This window comes from Silene latifolia, chromosome 6 (genome assembly GCF_048544455.1).
Source record: "Silene latifolia isolate original U9 population chromosome 6, ASM4854445v1, whole genome shotgun sequence".
Taxonomy (NCBI): Eukaryota; Viridiplantae; Streptophyta; class Magnoliopsida; order Caryophyllales; family Caryophyllaceae; genus Silene; species Silene latifolia.
This window is the reverse complement of record NC_133531.1, coordinates 110,337,946-110,361,165: the sequence shown is the minus strand read 5'-3', so window position 1 is coordinate 110,361,165 and position 23,220 is coordinate 110,337,946. Positions and strand designations below refer to the sequence as shown.

The window sequence follows — 23,220 nt, the reverse complement described above, 5'->3', positions numbered from 1 at the left end:
CATCCAAGAAGACCTACGCAGCTATCCTGCAGGGTACTCCCATTACTGCTACCTCCTCTGCTGCGCAGTCAGTTGGCATCTATACAAGAGGAATGGTGAGGAAGGCTGATGTCAACGCTACTGCTGCCAGTCTACGCTCTGCAAGCGTCCCTACTAGGCCGCGCAAGATCTCTGTCGCCTCCATAGCTGCTGCTGCTACAGCACTCTTGACCGCCTCTTCTCCTTCACGCGAGGAGGTTAGAAGTGTTAAGGTTGACAAGAAGGCTTCCCCTTGCAAATCCAAGGCGTCGCCAAAGAAGAAAGAAACATCAACTCCTAGCGTCGCTTCAGTCATGGTGGTAAGTGGCGATACTCTTGAGGATCGAATGCAGAAAATGAATGAACTCCTTGAAAAGATGATGAAGGAAAATGAAGAAAAGAACAAAAAAATTGATGAGCTCCAAAAGGAGGTGGTGGCACTCCGTGACAGGAAGGACGACAGCGAGCATGGTGACACCGACAAGGATGCTGATAGCGATAAAGAAGTTGGCAAGGACATGGAAAAGCCAAACAATGAGATCAGCAACTTCACTGAAGAGAAGCTGCAGGAGTTAATAGCCAAGACGATCAAGTGTCAGTTAGATGATAGCTCGACAAGTAGTGGACGCTACATCAAGCCTTACACTAAGAGGATTGACAGTCTGCGCATGCCATCTGGCTATCAGCCTCCAAAATTTCAACAGTTCGACGGGAAGGGGAACCCAAAGCAACACATTTCCCACTTCGTCGAGACATGCAACAATGCTGTAACAGAAGGTGATCGTTTGGTGAAGCAGTTCGTTCGTTTGCTCAAAGGGATCGCGTTCGACTGGTACACGATCGGACTCGAGTCAATTGTGGTGGGTCACATGGAAGATGAATTCCTCAACAGATTCTACAGCACCAGACGTGTCGTCAGCATGAGCGAATTGACAAAGACAACTCAATGGCAAGATGAGCCTGTCGTCGATTATATCAACAGGTGGCGTGCGCCGAGTCAGGAATGCAAGGATCGCTTAAGTGAAGCGTCAGTAGTTGAAATGTTCGTCAACGGGATAAAATGGGACATTCTCTATATCTTGAAAGGGATCATGCTGAAGAGCTTCAAAGACCTGGCTACTCGTGCCCATGACATTGAGATCACAATTAAAGAACATGGCAGTGCTCGACCGACTTCTTCCAAGGCGCCAAGTGAAAAGAAGGAGTTCAAGAAAACTGACAAGGGAGCCAAGTCATCGACAAAGGAGACAATGGTCGTCGAAACCAGCAGTGCACCTGTGAAAATCTCGTCAAAGCCTAAGTATGAAAAGAAGAAAGAGTCATTCTCTTATAACTACCAACGAGACAGGCCTACATTAAAAGAGTTGCGGGCTAAGAAATACCCATTTCTAGATTCTGACTTGTCTGGGATGCTCAATGACCTCTTAGAGAAGAAGGTTATACAATTGCCAGAGTCCAAGCGCCCTGTGCAAGCAAACAAGACAAACGATCCCAACTACTCTCGTTATCACAGGCTGGTGAGTCACCCCATTCAAAAGTGTATAACACTCAAAGAGAAGATCATGCAGCTCTCCAAGGAAGGGAAGATCATTCTTGACTTGGATGACACAGTAACCACAAATCAAACTACTGTAGTCTTGGAGCAACCTGACGAGCCAATTATATGACAAGGACAGTGTGTGTATATGTTGCAGTTCGGGAGTTTTGAGCCTGTGGCTTTACGGATCCAAGGGTCATTGTCATCACTACCTCCAATGTCTTTGGAAGAAAGACTACCTCCTCAGGATAAGAATGAAGAAAAGAAGCATAAAGATGACGATGAAGGTTGGACTTTGGTTACGAGCAAGAAGTCAAAGAAACAAACAGGGCAGACAGTGCAACCTGTTCACCGTCGAAGAAAACAATCAAAGAAGACGAAACCTCGCAAGACGAAGGGAAAGAGAAAGTCCAAAACAGTGGTCAAACCACATGTCTTGCCTATCGATATACTTGAGCAATAACCACCGAGTCCCATCACCTTAAAAGAATTCTTCCCACAAGACTTCTTAAACAAGGTTACCGTGTGCACCATATCATCTACGGAAGGTGGTGATGATAAAAAGAAGATAGAGGAAGGAGACCAAGATGATGCGGTATTGCCACAACAGTCGCATTCTGAAAAGGAGAACGAAATGGTGGCTGCTCTTGACGCCCTTCCTACAAACATGGGATGGAAACAAATCTTTCATCTACTTAAAGAGAAGCGTATGCTGATAATTCAAGGACTTGAGAAGCCTGAGTTGTATGCGGGCAAGATGAAAAACAAAATTGAGCCTCCTGAGCAATCAATTGGATGTGTCTCCTGTAATGCAGTCTTGAGTTTTTCAGATGAGGATTTACTTCTTGGATCCAAGCCTCACAACAGGCCACTTTATGTGTCTGGGTACATCCGGGGGCAAAAGGTCAAGCGCATTTTAATAGATGGAGGTTCAGGAGTCAATCTCATGCCAAAAGCTACCATGAACGAATTAGGGATCACGATGGATGAACTCTCCAGTAGTCGAACAATGATTCATGGTTTCAACTTGAATGGGGAGCGCGCGGTTGGCATGATCCGCGTGAACCTTACCATGGGTGATTTTTCTTCCGACACATTGTTCCATGTTATGGATGGCAAGACATCATTCAAACTATTGCTGGGATGACCTTGGAAGCACGAGAACGGAGTTGTCGCTTCAACCCTCCATCAATGCTTGAAATATTATCGTGGTGGCGAAAGAAAAATAGACGGAGACGCCAAACCTTTCTCTAAGGTCGACTCTTTCTTCGCTGACGCAAAATTCTTTGAAGAGAATGGTACTTCTAGTGAATTCATGCCAACCACCATCTCTTCAACAGGAAAAGGAGGTAAGCGGGAAAAGAACATCACCAAAGAAGATGGAGCTGCAAGTCCTACTAAAGAAAATGATGTTAAGAAAGATGTAGACAAGGCCAGCAAAACAACTACTCATGTTGCATCACCCAAGAAGCATGAGACGACGCAGAAAACTACACCACCAGTACTGCGCTACATCCCAAAGTCTCGCCGCAAAGATGGAGAGAGTCCTTTTGCAGAGTGTCTAACACCAAAAACAGAGCCTAAGGACAAAAAGTTAAATCAGGTGATCAAGCAGGAGTGGGTGGCCAAAGTCGTTACACCTCTACTAAGTTCATCTCAAACGAAGATTGTGAGACCTCCTCCAACTGGTTTCGTCTGTTCATCCAGTCAATCATCAAGTGAGGAAAACAAGGGGATATTTGATTCCAATACTTACAAGCTACTGGCGAAGGTTGGATATGACTTTACAAATCCGACTCCTCTCGGCAAAGTTATAGAAGTCGAGCCATATGGTCTTAACAAAGCGCAACATGAAGTGTTCAAGCAAGATGGGAGCTTCATGGTGACCAGGGTCGGACTCGGATATGAGTCTCCTCCGCCTGTGAAGATTGGTGCTCGTAGAAAAGGGGCTACTGCGTCTTCTCAGCACATCACAGTAGAAGAGGTCGAAGAAAATAAAGGAGAGGAAAAGATGCATCCATCTTCAGTCTTCGATCGAATAAGTCCACCTGTAGAGAAGTGTCGTCCTTCTATATTTACAAGGTTAGGGAGACCAAGTGCTTCAACCAAACACATTTCTGTATTTTCTAGGCTTGGTAATCAAGGAGAAAGTAAATTCAAAGTGTCAACACCTTCGTTGCGCATAAACAAGAAAGGCGTAATACATGAACGCTTGGGCGGTCCATCAAAAACAGTATTCAGTCAACTAGGGGCTCCCAATAAGAATAGTGGTAAGGGTCGTCCTCTCTCAACTTCTGCAACACAAAATGAAGAAGAAGTAAGAGTGAGCGATGACTTGAGAAGCGCAATACCATCTCGCATGAAGCGTATGCAAGTAGTGTATATCATCCAACATGAGCCACTCAAAGCAAGGAGGCGCGTACTAGTTCTTACTGGTCAGCAAAAGAATGCCGAAGAGCTTGTGCCTTCATCTTCACGTCCCTGTGATACAAAGAAGTCAAGTGACTTAGAAATTACAACGTCGTCATATCACATCACAGTAGAAGAGATACCTAACGAGAACAAAGAAGTTGAGGTGGACGAGGCCCCTGAAACACTTGAAGACGGGGGGCAATCGACTGTAGATGAACTCAAGGAACTCAACTTGGGAACTATTGAAGATCCTCGGCCCATTTATGTCAGTGCTCTGCTGACTAAGGAAGAAGAAGAGGAGTACTACAAGTTGTTGGTCGAGTACAAGGATGTCTTCTCTTGGAGCTATAAGGAGATGCCTGGACTCAGCTCAAAAATTGCAGTTCATCGTCTAGCAATCAAGAAAGGTACCAGTCCCAAAAAGAAACCCCAACGTCGTTTCAGGCCGGAGCTTGTACCTGAAATTGAAAAGGAAGTCAACAAACTCATTGAAGCAGGTTTCATTCGAGAAGTCAAATATTCTACCTGGATAGCAAACATTATCCCGGTCAGAAAGAAGAATGGACAATTGCGCATATGTGTCGACTTCAGAGACCTTAATGATGCATGCCCGAAGGATGACTTCCCTTTGCATCCACGAGTTGATGATTGACGCAACCACTTTGGTCATGAAGCCCCCTCATTCATGGATTGTACCGCTGGTTACAATCAAATACATATGGCACCTGAAGATCAAGAAGCAACAGGTTTTCGAACCCCAAAATGGATCTTCTGCTACACGGTCATGCCATTTGGATTAAAGAATGCTGGCGCTACGTATCAACGCGCAATGCAAAATATTTTCGATGACATGCTGCATAAAACAATACAGTGTTATGTTGATGACGTGGTGGTCAAATCAAAGAAAAGAGAAGACCATATCAAAGACCTTCGAACCGTCTTTGAAAGACTTAGAAAGTGTCAACTCAAGATGAATCCACTCAAGTGTGCATTTGGCGTCACATCTGGGAAGTTCTTGGGGTTTGTGGTCAGGCATAGAGGCATTGAAATTGACCAAATAAAAATCAAAGCTATCAACGAAATGTCGGAACCAAAGACATTGAAAGAGTTGCGCGGATTGCAAGGACGTTTGGCATACATCCTGAGGTTCATCTCTAACTTAGCCGGGCGTTGCCAGCCGTTCAGCCATCTCATGAAAAAGGATGCTCCATTTCAATGAGATGAAAAATGCAAAAATGCTTTTGATAGCATCAAGAAGTACTTGGCCAGCGCGCCAGTGCTGGGGGCACCAATTCCAGGAAGGCCACTTGTCCTCTACATTGCAGCACAAGAACGCTCACTGGGGGCAATGTGTGCTCAAGAAATTGAAGACCGCAAGGAGAGAGCACTCTACTACTTGAGTCGTACCTTGGTTGGAGCTGAGTTGAATTACGCGCCCATAGAGAAGATATGTCTTGCTTTGGTGTTCGCCATCCAGAAGTTGAGGCACTACATGTAGGCTCATGCCATACATGTGGTCTCAAAAGCTGATCCAATAAAGTATATACTCTCAAGACCAGTCTTGTCTGGAAGACTTGCGAAATGGGCAATGTTACTTAAGAAATATGACTTGGTGTTCGTGCCTCGAAAGGCTGTGAAAGGCCAAGCTATCGCCGACTTCTTTGTTGATCATCCAGTACCAGCAGAGTGGGAAATTTCAGATGACCTCCCAGGAGAATAAATCTTCTACATGGACGTTCTACCTCCATGGCAGATGTACTTTGACGGTGCTGCGCGGAAAGACGGAGCTGGAGCCAGAGTTGTATTCGTAACTCCACAAAATCATCTCATGCCATACTCCTTTACGCTCGCTCAGTTGTGCTCAAATAATATGGCAGAATACCAAGCTCTCATACTCGGCCTCCAAATGGCGATTGAAATAGGTGTTAGAGATATGGACATCTACGGCGACTCGAAGCTGGTGGTCATGTTGGTCATGTGCCAAGGAGTGCCAATAAGTTGGCTGGCGCGCTTGCTAATCTTGCAGTCACTTTGGCACTGGGGGCCGAAGAGTCTATGCAAGTCCCGGTCTACAATCATTGGGTAGCATCATTGCTTGAGGGAGAACAAAATGTAGATACAACTAACATGATATGCGTCTACATAGTTGATGAAGATGATTGGCGTCAACCTATCATTGATTTCTTAGACCACCAAAAATTACCCGACGATCCCAGACACAAGGTAGAAATACGTCGACGTAGTCCAAAGTTCATTCACTATAAAGGGACACTCTACAGACGTTCTTTCTCAAGCCAATGGTTGAGGTGTCTAAGCAAGGACGAAGCTACTGAAACAATGCACGAAGCTCATTCTGGCATTTGTGGTGCTCATCAATCTGGGCCTAAACTTCATGATCGTGTAAATAGAATGGGGTATTACTGACCAACCATGGTGCAAGATTATATGGACTTTGCGAAAAAATGTGAACCTTGTCAGTTCTACGCAAACTTCATACACCAACCGCCAGAACCGTTGCACCCCACTGTTTCTTCATGGCCCTTTGAAGCTTGGGGGCTTGATGTTGTGGGACCTCTTACTCTAAAGGCCTCAAATGGACACGAGTATATCCTCGCCGCCACTGACTACTTCTCAAAATGGGCAGAAGCCATCACACTATGGGAAGTGAAGAAAGAAAATGTTGTGGACTTCATTCGAACCCAGATCATCTACAGATATGGTGTACCTCAGCGTATCACAACTGACAATGGGAAACAATTCTTCAACCATCTGATGACAAGTCTGGGAGAAAAATTCAAGTTCAAATAATACAAGTCATCCATGTACAATGCTTCTGCAAATGGTTTGGCTGAAGCCTTCAATAAAACCCTTTGCAACTTGTTGAGAAAAGTAGTAGCAAAGTCAAAGCGAGATTGGCATGAAAGGATTGGTGAGGCATTGTGGGCGTATTGTACCACATACAAAACATCTACTCAGGCAACCCCGTATGCATTGGTGTATGGAGTAGAAGCCGTGTTGCCATTAGAATTGCAGATCCCTTCCTTGCGCATTACCATTCAGGAAGGGCTCACAGAAGATGAAAATGACAAATTGCGTTTAGCAGAGTTAGAGGCTCTCGATGAAAAAAGATTAGAAGCTCAACAAAAACTCCAGTGCTATCAAGCAAGGTTGTCACGCGTATTCAACAAAAAGGTGCGCCCTCGTTCTTTCCAAGTAGGAGACCTTGTCCTTGCGGTACGAAGACCAATCATCACCTCTCACAAGCCAGTTGGTAAATTCACCTCTAAGTGGGATGGTCCATATGTGGTACAGGAGGTCTACACGAATGGTGCTTACAAAATTGTGGATGAAGATGGCGTTCGTGTAGGCCCAATCAATGGGAAATTTCTGAAACGTTACTATTCTTAAGCCCCAACAGTGAAGGCTCCTAAGCAAGAGAGTAAACTGCATGTCAAAGCTCCTAAGCAAGAGGTTAAACTGCATACAAAAAAAACAAAAATAAAAATAAAAATCTCCACAAAAAAAAGAGTCCAAAAAAAAATCCTTCCATCCCTTATGAACTACGTCGGCTTGATCTTGTGAAATACACTTTGTACTTCACGGGTACGTAGGCAGCTTGGGTGAACATATAGCTCAAGTGCAGCCACACCTCCAAAAAAAAAAATCCCTTTCTTGAACTACGTTGGCTTGATTTTGCAAGTTCTCATCTTGGTAGCTTTGCAAGTACGTAGGCAGTTTGAGCAAACACTTTGTTCAAGTGCAGCCACACCAAAAAAAAATTACATCAAAATAATTACTCCTGACCCGCAAGAGTTTAAACTGTGAACGGCTAAATAAACAGTATTATAAGTATTTGTTTGTATAAATAAATATAATGGAATGTAACACGCTGAAAGGGTCTTATTGTACATAAACGATTAAGAGAAACAAACATCTTAGGAGCATTTGGTCCATTAGGCTACAAAAAAAATGGATGAATCAAGGATGAAATCTAGATAATCTAAAAAAAAAATCTAAGTGCCTATGGATCAACATCCAGAGAAGCCCGCATCTCTTCCAATTCAACTCTTCGCTCTTGAAGTAAGGCTTCCTCTTCAGGACTCAAAACAGGGATATCGTCAAACTCGGATAATTCTCTCTCCAACTTCTGAAGATCATCTTGCAATGAGATTAAAGATATATCCCCAGCTTCTAAATTGGTTCGCAATGTCTTTTACTTCTCTCGTGCTTGCTTGAGTTTAGCTTCAAGATCGTTTATTTCTTCCAGAGTAACAGAAAGTTCCACAGCTTGCTCTCTATGCTTTTCTTGCGCCTTATCATGAAGAGATTTGGTATCATCAATCTTTTGATGCCACTCCAGCCTTTTGTCCTCTAGCAATGCAGGATGATGACACTTTGCTGCCTGCTTCTCGAGTGCAAGGTAAGCATGGACCGCACCCACATAAGAATCACTCGCGCCTGTAGTGAAGAACAGTCACCTTTGAGTTGTCGAATGCCCTCATAACACACGTTAGCCTTCATTGCCACTTCCCCTACATTAGAGAAACTTGCATTTTTTAATTCTCCCAAGACCTGCAAGCGGATCGCGTCTAGTGCTCTGTCAAAAATCCCCTTAAGTGAAGGAGGTGGACGAAATGAGGATTTGGAGCACGTAGGGAGTGTGGTAGGTTTAAATGGTATTGTTAGAGGCTTAAACGTCTACCTTCGATCGTCAGGTTTGCAAGGAGGAGACATATGAGTTGAGGCTAGACTATCCACGGCAGTTTGACTACCATTGGCAAATGAACTGTCAGTCTGGCTCCCCTGAGATGCTGGACCAGAAGAGTCTCCTACGAGTATTGATTTATTAAGAATCATAAGCCCCTTCCCTTTTCCAGGCTTCATCTTTGGTGGACGATGCGGAAGACGATATTCCGGAGCAAGGGAGACTGTCTCCAAGGCACATTCACCTTCCTAAAAAAAATGATGATCAAGTAGGGAAATAAATAAATAAACAACGATAATCACAAAAGAAAAGAAGCTGACCAGTGTCTGCGAAGGCATTCTTGATGCACTCAAGACCCCCTCAAAAATCTGGGCGTCTAGTCTGACATTATCTGCATCCAAGAAAGACATTGTTCTCTTGCCACGACGATCATGTTTAGGGTCAATCTCAGAATCTGAATCGCTGTGGTGGTTGTCCTCAATATAGCCTTTCGCTTTAGGGACAACAACTTTGGATTTCAGGGGCACTGCTTGCTCTCGAGGCTGATTTCTAGTATCCCCATGATGATCACGCTTCTTAGTCTTGTGGTCACTTTCGGTACTATGCACAAGAATGTCAACATTCTTTCTTAGATCCTTCGGGTAGAGTTCCTTCCACCATTTAGTAAAACCAGGGGTGACATTCTCATCCCATCTTAACGAAGGACTGGGAAGGTAAAGGCGAGACATGCTACCTGTAAACAAAAACACTTGCCAATATTTCAGTGCCTCGAAGCATGTGACATCAGGTTTGTCTGAACCACGATTCAATACGCCGGGGATGTCTTGACAAAAGCCAAATTGTCTACTAAACCGATGGGGATTATAAGGTTCAAGGTGAAACCCATTACTCAGACGCAAACACAAATAGGAGGAACGAAGGGATGCAAGATAGTCGAGCCCCAGGGCATCAAGGTCACCATTGTCTAACAAGACATCTACTCTATGTTTATTTAACATAAAACGCTTAGCATCAAATTTTCTTCCCTCATGCATGAGTTTTCGAGCTTCTTCGGGTGTTGCATTCCTCGCTCCAACGGGACCTGAATACTTAGTCATATAGGGACCTGTCGGTGATGGATTTATCACATGATAAGTGTCAAAGTAATTTGCAATCCACCCGTATAAGTAATGTGCTGGGAAGAATGACCTGGAGTATCCGGGGTTCATAGACGTGGCTAACCCATTCAAACCTTTGTAAATGCTAGCTAATACAGGAATCGCCAGACTAAAAACTCGGCCTTCTGCCATCATACTTGCAATCTCGAAGGTAGCTGATCTAATCAAACTGTCGCTATCTTCCGGCAAAACAAATACGCAAAGCCAACATGATAAATGCGCGGCTAAATAAATCTTTGCCCGTCGGGAATCATTGCAACCAAACTTTTCAAATAGGGAGTGTTCTTCCTCTGTCCATTCATCAGATGTTCGGGGCTCAATCTCACCACTTGGATTCTGGGTTGAAGCTGGAGGATTTTTGGTGGTCCTTCGACTTTTCATAGGAGGAGGGTCTACAACCTGCCTTTTGCACCAGAATTCAATCCATTGCTGAGCAGAAACTTCACCTTTGTCCTTTGATTCCTTCGCAAGGTAGTGAAACGCAGTAAACAAAAAAGTGCATGTAGCAGGGACAGTCAAATTCTTTTCTTCAGTCTTTGACTTTAGGATGCTAAGTTGAGACACCGTTTCATCATAAATCTCTCCCACAATAGGGAGACCTCCAAGTTTCTTTAGATCCCACAGGGAGATAGAAAATTCGCCTTCTACAGTATGAAAGGTATTAGTACCAGGACACCATCCTTCAAAGAAGGCACGCATGATATGTGAGTCCTTATCATAAGAATATAAGGAAGCATAAACCGCTTGACGGATAGAAGTAGTCGAAAGGATGTCACTAAAGCGAGCAAGTACGTCTTCAGTCCACTCCCAATACTTGGGCATGTAGATCGATTCCCCGTAAATTTTCAAGTTGAAGGATCCCCATCTAACTTTTCCTGAAATGATTCTGTTGTTAGGAGAAAAATTAATCTCATTATACAACATATTCATATATGTGATATTTAATTTGGTCATAAAATTAAATCTTGATCTTATGCATACAAACTTAAATTAAAAGAGAAGAAATTATCAATCCTTACAATGATAATTTCGGATTTTGGGCACAAGTAAGATCTCCTTCTTACTTGTTCTTGAGCTTCCTAATATTGGATGAACAAGAATTCAAGCTTAGAATCCCTCCCAAAGACTTATAACCAAGATGACCTCTTAATAGATTAATATTATTTGTACTAGAACAATATTAATCTAGCTAAAATTGACCCAAAATGTATGTTTGTACTCTTGTTTATTCGGCCAAAAGTAAGGGAGAATTTTTGGAGATTTTCTCTCTTATCTTTCTATAAGTTTTTATGAGAGATGTTGAATGAATGTTACACTAGTTTGCATGTAGTGTAAGAGTGAAAAATTAAGCAAAAACTTTTGCTCTTTTCTTATGGGAAGACCGGAAATGGGGAGGGGAGAAAGCCCAATGCATGCTCTCCTTTTCTTCCCAAGAGAAAGCTATGCATACAAGGCTAGGTGTAGGTTTTATAATTATGTTTTCCACTTGTAAATAATCAACACAATTTTTATCCTAATACACCCTCTATTTCGGTACACACACATAAAATGGATGAGTCCGTTTTATTTGTGATTTTGTCAATATGTCACATGTGACACATTACATGACATCTTATATATAAAATGTATTTTTAACAATTAAAAATCAACATATTAATAAAATATGTCACTTATAAAAATTAACATAGTAATTCACAATTACTTGTACCAAAAGTGTTTCCGAATTATAAACTACAACATTCTGTATTTATAGTAATTTATTCATTCCGTTTCAATTGTTTCCATAAACAATAATTTCATCTAAGTAATAAAACAATTCGATTACTTAGACCGTATCTTATTATAATCAAATTACAATAAGACACGTAAATATTACTTCCAAAATCATCCGTCAATTTTAAGCAATTTAATTAACTCGTATCGTCATACGATCAATTAAATAAACAATTAAGAGTGTCACCCTTTAGGTATGACCTAAGAGGATCAACTGGTCACCACCGTCGCACGACAGTAATGTCAAACTCTAGTCAGCCAATAATTACCGATATGTGTGGACCAATTGACAGTAAAATATTACTTCCCACGTGTATTCTTAAAATGAGATTTAAACATGTGATTATCATGATCGACAGTTGTGATCGCATTATTGTCGGAGGACACATATTCCAACAATCTCCCACTTGTCCTCGACAAGTGTGCGTCACCAATTTTCTTGTCCTATTACTATCTCCCACTCAATGCAAGGTGTCTTTCGGGTCGTACTTGCAAGTGATCATATCGAGAGTGGTTTCCTCGATCCGGAGAATAACTGATTGACCGGAATTATCCACCATGGATACCTTCCGAGCGTGGCCACGCATTTCCAGTTCATTACTCCTCGAGTGGCCCTGAGATATTGTTATAACCCTGACAAGGGGTGGACAATTCCTATATCGCACTCATTCCCTTCGACTAGCCACAGCCATCATAACCCAAAATATGCCCATTTGACCCCATTTATGAAGGTCGTAGTAACATAAATCAAAGTTAATCTGAAACTGTGCCATCTTAGGCGAACAGTCTTTAGTCAAAATAATCGACTCATTAGAATACTATAGTAGCTCTCGCCACGACCAGGCTATATAAATTTGCCAGAACTCTATAAGCGGTCATTAGGCCCGACAAAGTGTTCCTAACAGTCTGCCTATGTGATCGACTAGTCATTTTCATATGACTCCATGTCACTTGAACTTTCCATCAATCGCATCACACTCTAGTCACTTCGAGATGTCACCTCATATAAGTGACTATGGGCGAATACTATGTTAATCCGTGTTCACTTTAACGGGGTTCAATTGTCATTACAACCCGTTTGGATATAACAATGTATAAAGAAAAGATAAAAGACAAATGCGATTATGAACATGAACAAAATAACACTTTTATTTCATTTCAAAATCTAACACAAACTTGGTACACGTTTAAGTCCCATGGACGCAACATGTCCATCATGCTTAGCCTGCGATAAAGGCTTGGTGAGCGGATCAGCTATGTTATCATCCGTCCCAACCTTACATATCGCAATTTCCTTTCTTTCAATGAAATCTCTAATTACATGATATTTTATAAGTACATGTCTAGATCTATTACTAAACTTTGGCTCTTTAGCTTGGAAGATTGTCCCACTATTATCACAATAGAGAGTGATGGGATCATTGGCGGTAGGTACTACTCTTAGACCTTCCGTGAATTTCCTGATCCACACTGCTTCCTTGGCAGCTTCTGATGATGCAATGTACTCAGCCTCCGTTGTTGAATCCGCAGTCACAGCTTCCTTGAATCTTCTCCAGCTAACGGCACCACCATTGAGCATGAAAACGAAACCAGCTTGTGATTTCATGTCATCTCTATCCGTTTGGAAACTTGAGTCCCTGTAACCATTAACACGGAGCTCGGTGTCTCCTCCAAACACTAAGATAGAATCCTTAGTTCTTCTCAAGTACTTAAGGATGTTCTTGACGGCTATCCAGTGACTCTCACCTGGATTTTCTTGATATCTACTCGTCATGCTCAAGGCATACGAGACATCAGGACGTGCATATCATGGTATACATGATTGATCCAACAGCGGAACCGTAAGAGATTATCTTCATGCGTTCAACATCATCGGGTTCGAAGGGAGATTGAGACTTGCTCAATATTGTCCCAGTTACCATAGGTACCAATCCCCTTTTTGATTTGTCCATGCTGAACCGTCGAAGAATCTTAACAACATAAGACTCTTGACTTAGTACCAATATCCTCTTGGATCTATCTCTATAGATCCGGATACCTAATATGCGCTGTGCCTCTCCTAAATCCTTCATTTGGAAATGGTTACCTAACCACTTCTTAACGGAAGACAACATCGGAATATCATTTCCAATGAGTAGTATGTCATCGACATACAAGATTAGGAACACAACATTGCTCCCACTAAATTTCATGTATAAACATGGTTCCTCAACACTTCGAGTGAAACCATTCTCTTTTATCACATGATCGAATCGATGATTCCAACTTCTAGATGCTTGCTTAAGACCATAAATGGATCTCTTAAGTTTGCACACTTTGTTAGGATTTTTAGAATCGACAAAACCTTCGGGTTGTATCATGTACACCTCCTCTTCTAAATGCCCATTTAGAAAAGCGGTTTTGACATCCATTTACCATATTTCATAATCATGAAATGCGGCAATCGCTAACAAAATCCGTATGGATCTTAGCATGGCTACGGGGGCGAAGGTTTCATCGTAATGGAGACCTTGGACTTGGGTAAATCCTTTTGCCACTAGCCTAGCTTTGTAGACATCATCATATCCTTCTATGTCATTCTTGACCTTAAAAATCCATTTGCATTGAAGAGGTCTTGCCCCTTTAGGCAAATCCACCAAGTTTCAAACTTGGTTTTCATGCATAGATTCCATCTCGGACTTCATAGCTTCAAGCCATAAGGGGGAATTCGGACTAGAGATTGCGGCCTTGTAGGTGGCGGGCTCGCCACTTTCTAAAAGCAACACATCGAGTGTTCCATCTTCTTCGATAAGTCCCATATATCGATCAGGATGGCGAATAACACGGCCCGTTCTTCTAAGTGGAGGAGAGACAACCGCGTTAGATGACGAAGGAACATCTTCTTGCGTCTCTACATCGGTTTGTGGCTCTTGAACTTCATCAAGTTCAAAATTTCTCCCACTCTGTCTCTTAGAAATAAATTGGCTTTCTAAGAAGACAGCCTCTCGAGACACAAACACTTTGTTTTCTTGAGGCTTATAGAAGTAATAGCCTCGTGAGGCCATGGGATAACCTACAAAAATGCATTTTTCGGATCGTGGTGGCAACTTATTGTCTTTTTTAATTTTGACATAAGCATCACAACCCAAAATTTTCATATGGGATAGAACTGGAACCTTTCCTCTCCATATCTCATATGGAGTCTTTTCAGTTGCTTTGGTTGGACTTACGTTCAAAGATTTTATTGCGGTTTGAATCGCAAATCCCCAAAACGAGTTAGGTAACTCGGTTTGACTCATCATAGATCGAACCATATCAAGTAGGGTTCGATTTCTCCTTTCGGCAACACCATTGAGTTGTGGTGTTCCGAGTGGAGTAAGTTGTGATATAATACCACAACCTTTCAAGTGTGAATCGAATTTAAGGTTAAGATATTCTTCACCACGATCGGATCGTAGTGCCTTTATCCTTTTGTTCAATTGGTTCTCTACTTCATTTTGAAATTCCTTGAATTTCTCAAAAGCTTCACTTTTATGCTTCATTAAATAGATATACCCATATCTACTCAAGTCATCGGTGAAGGTTATGAATTAGTCATAATTTCCTCGAGCGGTGATACTCATTGGTCCACATACATCGGTATGTATGAGTCCCAATAGTTCACTTGCTCGTGTCCCTTTACCACTAAAAGGATTTCGAGTCATTTTGCCAAGAAGGCAACATTCGCATGTTCCATATGATTGATAATCAAATGGTGTAATCACATTAGTCGAAATTAATCTTTTGTTGCGATTCTCGTTTATGTGACCTAATCGACAATGCCAAATGAACGATTCATTTGGATCGCTTGATTTGAGTTTCTTTGATTGAATGTTGTAGATGTCATTAGTCAGATTTGAGGTTTCTAAAATGTAATGCCATTAATGGAAGGAGCTTGGCCTATAACCAAGTCGTTCCTTGAAATAGTACAATGATTGTTCTTAATGACAAAACAAAATGTCTAACATAGCGATAGAAATAATGTTTTTAGAAAGTGTAGGCACATAAAAACAATTATGTAAATACAACTCAAATCCATTAGGCAAAGCTAATACATAAGTTCCCTTGGATTCGGCCGCTACTCGAGCTCCATTTCCAAGGCGTAGATCCACATTCCTTTGCTAAGCCTCTTCACGTCTCTTAACCCCTGTAAATGATTACAAAGGTGAGAACCACAACCGGTATCCAGTACCCATGTCGTAGTGGAAGTATAATTTACATCAATAACATAAATTTCCTTAGGAATTTTACCTTTTGGAACGATGATTCCTTCCCTTATATTTCGCAAATATACGATACAATTCCTAAGCCAATGTCCCATGCCATAGCAATAATGGCACTCATCTTCAACTTGCTTGAAGTTTTTCCCTTTCTTTCCCTTCTTCTTAAACTTTTTGCCCTTTGTAGCAAGAACTTGATTGCTTGAGCTCCCACTAGTTTTGGCATCTTTCTCTTCTAAAGACAAAGATCCTATAGATTTTATGAGGCGGTCTTCCTGAGACCGGCTCACAAGAGATCTTGTAGTAGTAGTAGGAGGTCTGGAAGAAGTGATGAAGTTTAGGTTTCCATCCGAACCTATCCCAAAATGAAGTTCTCTAGTGGTGTCGAAATTATTGTTGAAGCAAACGTCGTCAAAAACATTATGGCAAGACTCAATAGTTATCGGTGTAGTAGCGTTTGATGGATTCATTGTAATGAACTACAAGTATGGAGGAAAAAAGGAAATATTAACATTTGTCATTTTTAATCATACTTGCAAATAAATTTAACAAGATATGAACATTTATATAGTGACCTCTACCCAACTATAATAAATGATTTCAAGACCCAAATTCATATTAACTTAGGGCACGGTGTGCCGAAATACCCTTTATTAACATAACTCGGTGGATTAACTTTTTAATCGATTCTACTTTTAGAACTCTTGGTCGATAAAATTACATTAATATTTATCTCTAGCCCGAAACACATCCGGAAATCGTCGTGAATACTTTCGTTGAGTTCAACCCAAATTTCGAATAAATGTGTCAATGATCCAAACACATATCAACTTAGGGCACGGTGTGCCGAAATACCCTTCATTAACATAAATTCGGTGGATAGACATTTATCACCCACTTCCCCTACGTAACAAGGTTTGTACCCCGGTGTGGCCGAGTGCACTCCCTCACGAAATAGGTTTTCATGGTTTCTACTTTTTGGGAAGGCTAAGTCTCAATTGTTTATTTTAGCGAGAGGTCATGTCAATTTATTATCTATCACGTTTTAAGTGAACTAAAGCGGTGAACTACGATAATTGTAATTGACACGGTCGATATACTCGATTTAATGATAATGCATGTTTTAGTTATGGCGATTTAGCGATGCATGTGACATAAATAAAATGCAAAGCATAAATAAAATCCTAGTATGGCCTTCCTAAAATAGTAAATCTAATAAACTATTACAAATTCGGAAACCAACTCCTTTGGTCCCTTGAACTTCGGTCTTGGCACGTATTTCAAGGCAACAATTTCTTTAATGGATCGCCTTCTCGAGTGGCACCGTCTTCAAGGTACTCCGGAATAAATAAATTACATAATTTCCTATTATACATTTGTAAATAAAATTTAAATCTATTAAATTACAAAAGGGTGATACGAGATCACAATAAATTACAACCGAATCGATATTCCCATACATTTCGGGTAATATCAATTAAAAACTAAGGCCATACTAAGTAAAATTACATAATTCAAAAAATTACATAAACTTAAAATATGACATTCATAAATAAAATGCAGCATTATAATATGTATGAACATGCCCAATTTTATGCTAAATCGCCTTTAAGGAGCCAATATCGTATATTAATCGGTTTTTACGGATTTGCGTGATTTAACCTTTTATAATCACAATAATTACATAAATTCATATTTATGTATAAGTTAATTACCCTAACCAACTTAGGACTCAAAAATTAGTCTCCACTAACATATTGACAATAATTAACATATATTTTTTAATATTGTTCATTAATGGACTCAAAAATACAAAATTATATCATAAACTTCAAATTAAATCATAAAAATTTCAAATAATTTCAAATTTTGAAATTTAAACTCATGAATATTCTGGAAAAATACCATGACACTCATAATGTTCAAAAACTTAGGTTAAAAATTTCGAAAATTTATCGAGAAAAACAATGTTGCGATTTATCGGATTTATCAATTATTTCCATAAAAATATGAGAAAAAATATTTTTATTAACTTTTCACTTTTATATCTGAAAAATAAGATAAAATGCAACATGTGACGTTTTTTCTTAGTCATGAAGTATGTTTTAGCAATTTTTACTAATTAAAGTCACTATTTATGTGATGTTTCATCAAAAATTCATAAATCATGCATAAAGACTTCATTATAGCCAAATATTTTACACACATCTTGTAAAATTGCATGTGACAACATACTAAATTTCTATGACCATATTCGAAATATATCTCATATTAACCTATTTTTCCATTTAAATACGATTTTAACTTGAAAAATTCATATTTCGAGCATAAGAACTCATTCTATTATGAACATTTACAGGTCATTAGTAGATAATATATGTGAAAACATATCCAAAAACCACTGAAAAAATCGAAGTTTAGCTATTTTTAGTCCAAAAATGACATTTTTATCATAAAAATCACATTTTAATGCCATTATTATATAAAATGAACAATAAAATCCATAAATTAAACAAAAATATCCTAAAACATTTTAGGACCAGAAACTTTAACATGCATAATAAATTTCGTGATATTTCATAATAAACACAAATTTATAAGTTTTGTTTGTTAATCATATAACTCGGAAAAATAATAACCGATTTGCATGCAAACAACCTAATGCTCATGATACCACTTGTTAGGAAAAAAATTAATCTCATTATACAACATATTCATATATGTGATATTTATTTTGGTCATAAAATTAAATCTTGATCTTATGCATGCAAACTTAAATTAAAAGAGAAGAAATTAGAAATCCTTACAATGATAATTTCGGATTTTGGGCACAAGTAAGATCTCCTTCTTACTTGTTCTTGAGCTTCCTAATATTGGATGAATAAGGATTCAAGCTTAGAATCCCTCCCAAAGACTTATACCCAAGATGACCTCTTAATAGATTAAAATTATTTGTACTAGAACAATATTAATCTAGCTAAAATTGACCCAAAATGTATGTTTGTACTCTTGTTTATTCTGCCAAGAGTAAGGGAGAATTTTTGGAGATTTTCTCTCTTATCTTTCTATAAGTTTTTATGAGAGATGTTGAATGAATGTTACACTAGTTTGCATGTAGTGTAAGAGTGAAAAATTAAGCAAAAACTTTTGCTCTTTTCTTATGGGAAAACCGGAAATGGGGAGAGGAGAAAGCCCAATGCATGCTCTCCTTTTCTTCCCAAGAGAAAGCTATGCATACAAGGCTAGGTGTAGGTTTTATAATTATGTTTTCCACTTATAAATAATCAACACAATTTTTATCCTAATACACCCTCTATTTCGGTACACACACATAAAATGGATGAGTCTATTTTATTTTTGATTTTGTCAATATGTCACATGTGACACATTACATGACATCTTATATATAAAATTTATTTTTAACAATTAAAAATCAACATATTAATAAAATATGTCACTTATAAAAATTAACATAGTAATTCACAATTACTTGTACCAAAAGTGTTTCCGAATTATAAACTACAACATTCTGTATTTATAATAATTTATTCATTCCGTTTCAATTGTTTCCATAAACAATAATTTCATCTAAGTAATAAAACAATTTGATTACTTAGACCGTATCTTATTATAATCAAATTACAATAAGACACGTAAATATTACTTCCAATATCATCCGTCAATTTTAAGCAGTTTAATTAACTCGTATCGTCATACGATCAATTAAATAAACAAATAAGAGTGTCACCCTTTAGGTATGACCTAAGGGGATCAACTGGTCACCACCGTCGCACGACAGTAATGTCAAACTCTAGTCAGTCAATCATTACCGATATGTGTGGACCAGTTGACAGTAAAATATTACTTCCCACGTGTATTCTTAAAATGAGATTTAAACATGTGATTATCATGATCGACAGTTGTGATCGCATTATTGTCGGAGGACACATATTCCAACATCTGCGCCCAACTAACTCATATGTATAATTTGTACCAGGCTTCACTTTAAGGTTATTTTTTAAAAGGTAGCGTGAGCAAGCATCTGGTTCTCTAGTGTCAAGCTTCATGGACATTTCATTTAGCAAAGAATCCCTTGTTAGATCGGGTCGCTCCACCTTCCAAAGATACGAAGCGATTTGCTTGTGAGGAAGTAAGTTCCAGATGCAGCATCTTGATCCTTGCGGTCAACTACAGAAAGATATATTTCGCTCCCTTTGCGAAATTCCTTCAGGTAAACCATTGCGGCCCTGCAAAAAGGACAAATACAAGTAAATATAAAGAATATGTGGAGATCTTTTACAAGTCGGAGAGACATCAAATCAAGAAGTATATTCATCCGACATGTCTCATGGTAATGAAATAATTGTAACACCCACTATTTATGAAGGAGCCTTTAGCAAGACATTCCCTAATAAACCGGACTGTTACCATCTCGGTTTCCCGAGGTAGTGAATAACAAATTAAACTCCAAGGCAAATTATATAATTACTTTAACTTAATTATTACAAAACCTCTTTTACATCAATTACAAAGAACTAACATGAACGAAAGTGAAAGTCTTCTAAATGATGATCTAGCTACTAAGTCTTCTGATCCAGTGTCTCACGCCCATCAAGCTCCCATCCTATCTCATAAACCTGTCCAGTTTGCTCCCCAATAATTGGATCATCACAGGTGTTCACGAATACACAGGGTCAACCACGAGGTTGAGTAAGGAATACAATGAAACAACAAAATATGATATGCATGCTCCTCCGTCACCTCCATCTCCATCTCAACTCATATCTCATAACCCGAACGCCCTTGACCATACCGATCCGGCGAGACTATCAATCGACCGTCGTCGATATACTAGCTCGCAGCTGAGGTTATCCAGGCGAGTCCTGCAGAACCCTTTGGGCCTTATCACAACATCATAACGTATCACAACCTCGTCACCACCACACTATCCTCCAACTCCAATGCATATGAAATGCTTAATGATAAGAAACAATGCAATGCAATATGTATATCATTGAACTGATCAATTATAAAATCATGCCAGCTACAAAATGTTGTGATAGCATACTCAATACTATCAATTCGGTAAATCACAATCCAGTATATGAGTCATAGCATAAAGCAGCAACCACGAGATAAGTCAACGTTCACAACTTGGTCATACGAAACACAACAAATCAACACCATTCAACAACAACGATAATAAGTCAAGTGTATTTCCCTACCTTTTCGCAATCCAAGCACGCACAAGCAATCAATTATGATCCTTCACATATCCATCACCTACATAATATAATTATGTATAATTACCACCTACTCAGTCAATTAATCATTCACATAACCTAGACTCATCGTAACTTAATAGGAATATCAACTTAAGGAACAAACACGACTTTTCCTGATTTTCCTGCACATGGCAGACTCGGTATAAAATGAATAACTAATTCCAGAACATTCGAATTGATGCACGGCCAATTGAATTGGAACCCCATGAGTCTTGGCTACAAATTATATCTAACGTGTTTTTCTCAAATTCCAAACTTATCAAGGTTTTTCAGACTGATTTCCAAAAACTGACAGAAACCGTCGCATAAAAAGTATTGATTCATAAAACGAGTTTGACAAATGATTTGTAAGTAAAACCAACGCCTAACTCATCTAAACTCTTTAAATTAAATATATGAAAAAGACCCAGCACCAATTCCATATCTAAATTATGTTTTAGAAGTAATCTTTTAGCCTCTACTGATTCGCGGACGTTTTAGATAGACGTTCACAAATAATTTCTTCAGGAAAAACTACACGGTGAAATGGTACCAATTTTCACAGGCATAAACTAGGCTTGGAATAAACATGAGTCTCTTTATTAACTTTTTGCATCCCACGAATTTAAGACAGGTAAAACACTCAAATAACACAGACCAACGAATCTGTAAATTGTTGTAACTATTCTATTCATTTATCTCATACAATTTATAATCAAAACCCCCAAACCAATTTCTAGGGTTACAGAAATTATTCCACTACTACTATAACTATGCTAATAATTGAATAAAGAGGTAATAGGATAGTCTACTTACGAAATAGGATGAGAATAGGCTGAGAAATCGCCTCGCAATGCCTCGCACGGCTCCCTTCACACACGGCTCCGTCTTCTCTCTTTTCTCTCTTTTCTCATGGTTAAAGTGAATATGGTGATAGGGAGATTAGGGTTTGGTTAGATGAGTTATATGTATAGGATAGGTGCTATTAAGACGATACGGGCCTAGCCTAGTTAGATTAATTAAAACCCGAGTCACATAGTTACCCGAGTCACAAATACACTACACGACCCAGCTGGTAACTCGGCCTAAAATAATATCATATTAAAATACCGGGTATTACAGTCTACCCCCCTTAAAAGAAACTTCGTCCCGAAGTTTACCCTCTCTACCAACCAACGCAAACGAATTATGAAACGCATATACAAAAGTATGTAAGGCACCCACCAAATTGAATATTAAACGCAGTATTACATTCCACCCTCCTTAAAATAAACTTCGTCCCCGAAGTTTAACCATAACAGAAACACATCATGTAACACTCCAACATAACCCACACAACGCATAACCAATATAGCCAAACTGAGAAATCACACATGAAAGTATAAAGATTTTACAATCCTACCCTCCTTAAACATGGTTACGTCCCAGTAACCTTCATTATTATAACAAAAGTTCTCAAACCATCGCTAACAATGAAAGAGAATAAAAGATTCACAACTCACGCTCAAGTTAACAAATCTCTACTAAAGACAATAAATATACAAGCTCTCTCAAGGAAGCTACAGTTACTGCTGCTACAGCACATCGCCACGGATCGGAGCAAAAGCCACGTTGAATAACTTAAGACATTTCAGTATTAATCTAGACACTCTTCATATCAATCAATACATGCAATAACATTCACAGGATCTGCTTGTCAATCTAATTTATACATTACTACTCAGGTTACAAAGATGAAGATGCCTAGGTGCTCACATATGGTTCATGTCAAATAACATCGTTTTATCAAGGTTACTAAGCAAGATCACTAACGTAACATACCACGATAATCCTATCCGGCGTATTCTCGTGGCAGCATATTTTCCAAGAAATATTGGTAACATTTATTCATGTGAATAATCAAATTATGAATGGAACAATGCTTTACAAGGTTACCAGCAAAATCATTAGTAATTATTCATTTCACTAATCATTGTAATCTCATACCTTAGAAACATAGGGAATCAATCAACATACGAAAAGAATTAGGGCCAAAACTTAATAAATCGATTTATGAAAATTTGTAACCTAATAGGTCCAGTCTGACTTTCCTTTACATAATCGTATGATTTAGGTC

The 23,220-nt window shown here is 39.3% G+C and overlaps 2 protein-coding genes across 2 annotated transcripts; both read left to right on the top strand.

Moving 5' to 3' along the window:
• The first annotated feature begins 2,189 nt into the window (after positions 1–2,189).
• On the top strand, positions 2,190–2,702 carry LOC141588474 (uncharacterized). Its single transcript, XM_074409915.1, has one exon. The coding sequence runs from the start codon at positions 2,190–2,192 to the stop codon at positions 2,700–2,702; it is 513 nt and encodes a 170-aa protein (XP_074266016.1).
• Positions 2,703–4,937: 2,235 nt separating this feature from the next.
• LOC141588473 (uncharacterized) lies at positions 4,938–5,687 on the top strand. Its single transcript, XM_074409914.1, has 3 exons — positions 4,938–5,113; positions 5,216–5,378; positions 5,466–5,687. The coding sequence occupies exons 1-3, from the start codon at positions 4,938–4,940 to the stop codon at positions 5,685–5,687; spliced, it is 561 nt and encodes a 186-aa protein (XP_074266015.1).
• Positions 5,688–23,220: the final 17,533 nt, after the last annotated feature.